Here is a 4,348-nt window from a genome sequence, read left to right on the forward strand (position 1 = left end):
CCACATGGCTAACATAGATCAGAAAAATGGGTTAATCAAGATGTGAGAGTCAGCCACTGAAAGGCTAGAGCTAATGGGCCAATCAGCTTTATAACTTATAGATACCTTTGTGTGATTTTTCTCTGGGACTAAATAGATGGGGTACGGGCAGAACAGAAAACCCCGTTCATGTTACATAGAGTAACAGAAGAAATAATTTCTATTTAATTAAATTAGTGCATAGATAAAAAAATAAATAAATAGGTCTTTAAAACCTGAGGCACAAATCAAAACTCTCAATTCTAGAACCTTACCATATAGAAGTTTAGCTTTCTTGTCTAATTATACTCTAAGGTGTGGAGGATTGCTAATATTCTTCACACATACACACACACACACACACACACACACACACACACACACACAGTAACTGAGTTGTGTCCTTCCAATCTCCAATTTTAACTATCTCTTTGGAGTCTGGAATGAATGAATGAAATAAAAGAAAGTGTATAATTAAACAGTTTCATTTTAATTTTTTAAGTCTTAGCAGAGAAGCAACATGCAGTGTAAAAGTTCATGTTATTAGCAGTTATATTAAGTTCCATTCAGCAAAGATAATCAGGAATTGTCTTTATAACCACATGAGTTGTTGACTCTGAGAGAAGGAAATGTTCCTTAAAACCAAATATAAGTTTGACTGAAAGTACAATAAATTAAATACTCAATCAGAGTTCTTTTACAAATTTAAAATTCATTCTATTTCCATAGAAGTTAATAGAATTTTTGAGGAGGTATCATTATCTGTAGGCCTCACAAGTAATATGAGAGAACTACCAAGAAAATTTACTGCTAAAATGTTGAGACAATAACAAATACAAATTTAAAAATTATTGTATCCTCATTGTATCTGTTGCTTTTAAAGTAGTGCTCTGCTGGTACTCACTGTTTTACTCCCTTGTGTCATGAATCACTATACAATGGAGCATTTTATTCTATGTTCCTTAGCATGCATGAATGGAAATTAATTGTAGTAGTAGCCAGTTACTAGTTCCTTTCTGATCTTAGTGCAAAGTAGACATTCGTGAAATAGATATCAATAAATAAGGAACTATAAAGCTGTAAAGCTGTGCTACATTGTGGAAAATGGTGATTTTTCTATCATTGGCTCCTCTGCACAGGCTCTATCCCATAGAAAGAAGCATGCAAGGCTAACAATTGATGGCAACTTTCAAAACCTGAAAACAGATTCTGTTTTATCTTCTGTAGCAGACAAGGCGAAACCATGATTTATTCTGTTATTTGACAACACTAAAAGCAACTACTATATAAAGTCACAGAGATTTCTCAAAAGATGCAAACACTGCTGTGTTGGACAGAGACAAATAAACACTGTCTTGGATGGATTTCTTTATAAAGAAAAAAAAAAGTATGTTTGGTTGTTCTTGAAATGACTAATACCCTTATTTCTTTGGTTTATATGTTCTTATTTGAAATCTAGCAGATATACATTGTGATTTACTCTTTTTCTGCTGAAGAAAACTGGACTTTTCAGGTTGAATAATAAAATATTTCAGTTAAATTAAAAGTCAAAAGGGTTCCTTTGAAATACTATAAAATGTAAATAAAGATGTATTGTGGAATTGCTTTTCTAATGATGCACTAATAAATGATAATTACACTGTAATCAGGATAATGCATTCTTTAGTAGCAATTGTATATTGGTGCTTTAATGGGTCATTATAACTTTTAATATGAATAATTTTATACAAATATAAACTATAAATAACTAAGCAATTTTCAATTTTTTGTGTAAAAGTTGAACAGATAATACCTATTACTTACATAAGTAATAATTGTCATAAATTATTCTTTAAGGAGTTGGGTGTGATGTCAATAACCTGTAATCCTTGCAATCATAAAACTGAGATAGAAATATTAGGAATTGAAAGCCAACCTAAGTTGAGATCAAGGTTAGCCTGAGTTATTTATGAGATTGTCTCAATGTAACAAAAACAAAAGTTCTCTCAGATCTTTTTATATGACATTAAAAAGTCCTTTCTCATTTATACATTTCTTATCTCATTGGTTGATCCATATTTGTTCAATAAAAATTTATTTAGGTGGATTGATTATTGATTTTAAAAAATATATTCTTCATTGATTTCACTAAAAGTCAGAATGAAACCCTTTTAATGCTTAAAACATTTTAATTTGAATTCTGTAAAGAATATAGAATAAATAAATATACTGAGTTCTTGAATAATATATTTTTATATTATTAGTGTTATGTGTTATTGTAAAAAAGCACCACACTTAATTCTTGTTATTTTTAGCAAATTTAGCTAAACAGAAATGAGTCCAAAGTTTATATGAAATAACAAATGAAATTAAATGTAGAGTATAGAAAAAGAACAACATACAAGGTAATATACCCAGGCAGATAATAAAATGAACTCTAGGGAAAACATTTAAAAAGCATATTAGTAAAACCTGAATAGTAATATTTTTTATTAGTGCTGGATTAGAAAGTGAAATCAATTAAATTATATGAAGTAATTAAACTGAGGTCACTAATTACTAGAGGCAAATATGTGGCAATTTCAAAAACGGGATCTCACTTTGCAGAAATGAAGACTGTGCTGGAGAAGCAATCATAGTTTTGATGTAGGGCCTTGGCTGTCATATTTTAGTAAGTCCCCGAAGAGAAACCTTGACTATTGAAAGCATCTCACTTTAGAATCTAGAAAATTAGCCTCTTTTACACTTCAGTATAGGGATCAAGGAGTCCTGCAGAGGTTTCAGTGATGCACTAACGTGATACCTAATGAATGCCCAATGAAAGCTAACCAACTTGTCTAATACCAATTACTGTTCTTATGGAAGTTTACAACTGCAAGGACTTAGGGAGTTTCAAAAATCTTAAGAACAGTCAAAAAGTTATTGTAATATTAAAGGATTAAATTTATAGCCCAAATTTTTTATATTTAGGTTTTTTTGTTATAATAATACTATCTGAGTATTAAATACACATTATAATCAAAGATGCACAATTTTCCCCTCACAAGTAAGAGGACTATAGTTTTCATGGCCAACTACAGAGATTTTTAGCAATGCACTGAAGTCCAGTGCTCTATATGTTTCAAGTTTCACAGTTGTGTGTGAGATTATAGGGCCTACATGCTTAAAATATTTATTTGCTGCTCTTGTCCAGATAATTTTATGACCCTAAAGGCAAATTAATGTATTCTGAAATTACAAATAACTTGTTAGACAAATTGCCTTAGCCAAATAAAATACATATTCTTTAATTCTTAAATATGGAAGCAAACATCTAAATAAGTATTGTTTTCAAAAACATCATCTATTTCTCAGTCAATATTAAATCATTTGTACTAGGAGTGTAATTTCTAAAGCACTCAGAGAGGACTGTATTATCTGCTGCTGTAGTATGATAGTAAAACACCACATTAGGAAAAAAATTAAAAGTGTGTGTTATGTGTGTATCCAAGAATAAGTGTATATGTTTGCATGAATGTGATTATGTTAATTACAGAATATTAATATGATGGTGGCTTCAGAAGTGGAGCCCTTTGTGAAGAACTCTTTGATATTAGCTAATTTTGTCATAGTGTAATATCTTCACTATGAGCCATGCTTGAAGTTAATCAAATATTTACTAAACCTTGGTGAAGTCATAGTTTGTATTCTATAGATAAAAGGATATGCAGAAGCAAATAATAAATTTCAGGTTGCCTTATACTTAGGACAAATTTTATAGTGAATCATAGCCTCAAATTAAAAAACATTGCTATTTTTCTTTAAGTGTAGAATGAATATTCAGAATTGAGAAAATTTGTTCATGTTGGTATGATGTGACATTAGCAGATATTTATTTGCTATGCATTATATTCTATGAGCTATGAATTATTACCAATTATTATGGTGACTCTCAGACAATACAATGGGCTCTATCATATATTCATGTATTTTATTTATTTATTTATTATTTTTGGATTCTCAAGACAAGGTTCCTTTATGTATCTTTGGAGGCTGTCTTGGAAATTGCTTTGTAGACCATGCTGGACTTAAAATCAAAGAGCAGAGATCTGCCTGCCTCTGCCTCCCAAGTGCTGGGATTAAAAGCATGCACAGCCATCTCCTAGCCTCTATCATAAATTTAAATAAATAAATATGTAGCTCATTTCATAAAGAGATAGAAAGATGATGATGATGAAGATAGATAGATAGATAGATAGATGATAGATAGATAGATGATAGATAGATAGATGATAGATAGATAGATAGATAGATGATAGATAGATAGATAGATGATAGATAGATAGATGATAGATAGATAGATGATAGATAG

General features: G+C 30.3%; 1 protein-coding gene across 4 annotated transcripts in view; it reads left to right on the forward strand.

Annotated features, from left to right (window-relative positions):
• Positions 1–4,348, forward strand: part of Epha6 (EPH receptor A6) — a 918,005-nt gene that overhangs the window by 178,103 nt on the left and 735,554 nt on the right. Inside the window, exon 4 of one of the 4 annotated variants that reach the window (XM_013352834.2) lies at positions 1,158–1,224. The exons of the other annotated variants lie outside the window; for them this stretch is intronic. Within the exon in view, the coding sequence (XP_013208288.2) occupies positions 1,158–1,171 (14 nt within the window). The 3' untranslated portion in view covers positions 1,172–1,224. Of the gene's footprint in view, positions 1–1,157; positions 1,225–4,348 lie in introns of those variants that run through there. 4 annotated transcript variants of the gene reach the window in all.

Source organism: Microtus ochrogaster, chromosome 2, assembly GCF_000317375.1.
Source record: "Microtus ochrogaster isolate Prairie Vole_2 chromosome 2, MicOch1.0, whole genome shotgun sequence".
In the NCBI taxonomy this organism is placed as follows: domain Eukaryota; kingdom Metazoa; phylum Chordata; class Mammalia; order Rodentia; family Cricetidae; genus Microtus; species Microtus ochrogaster.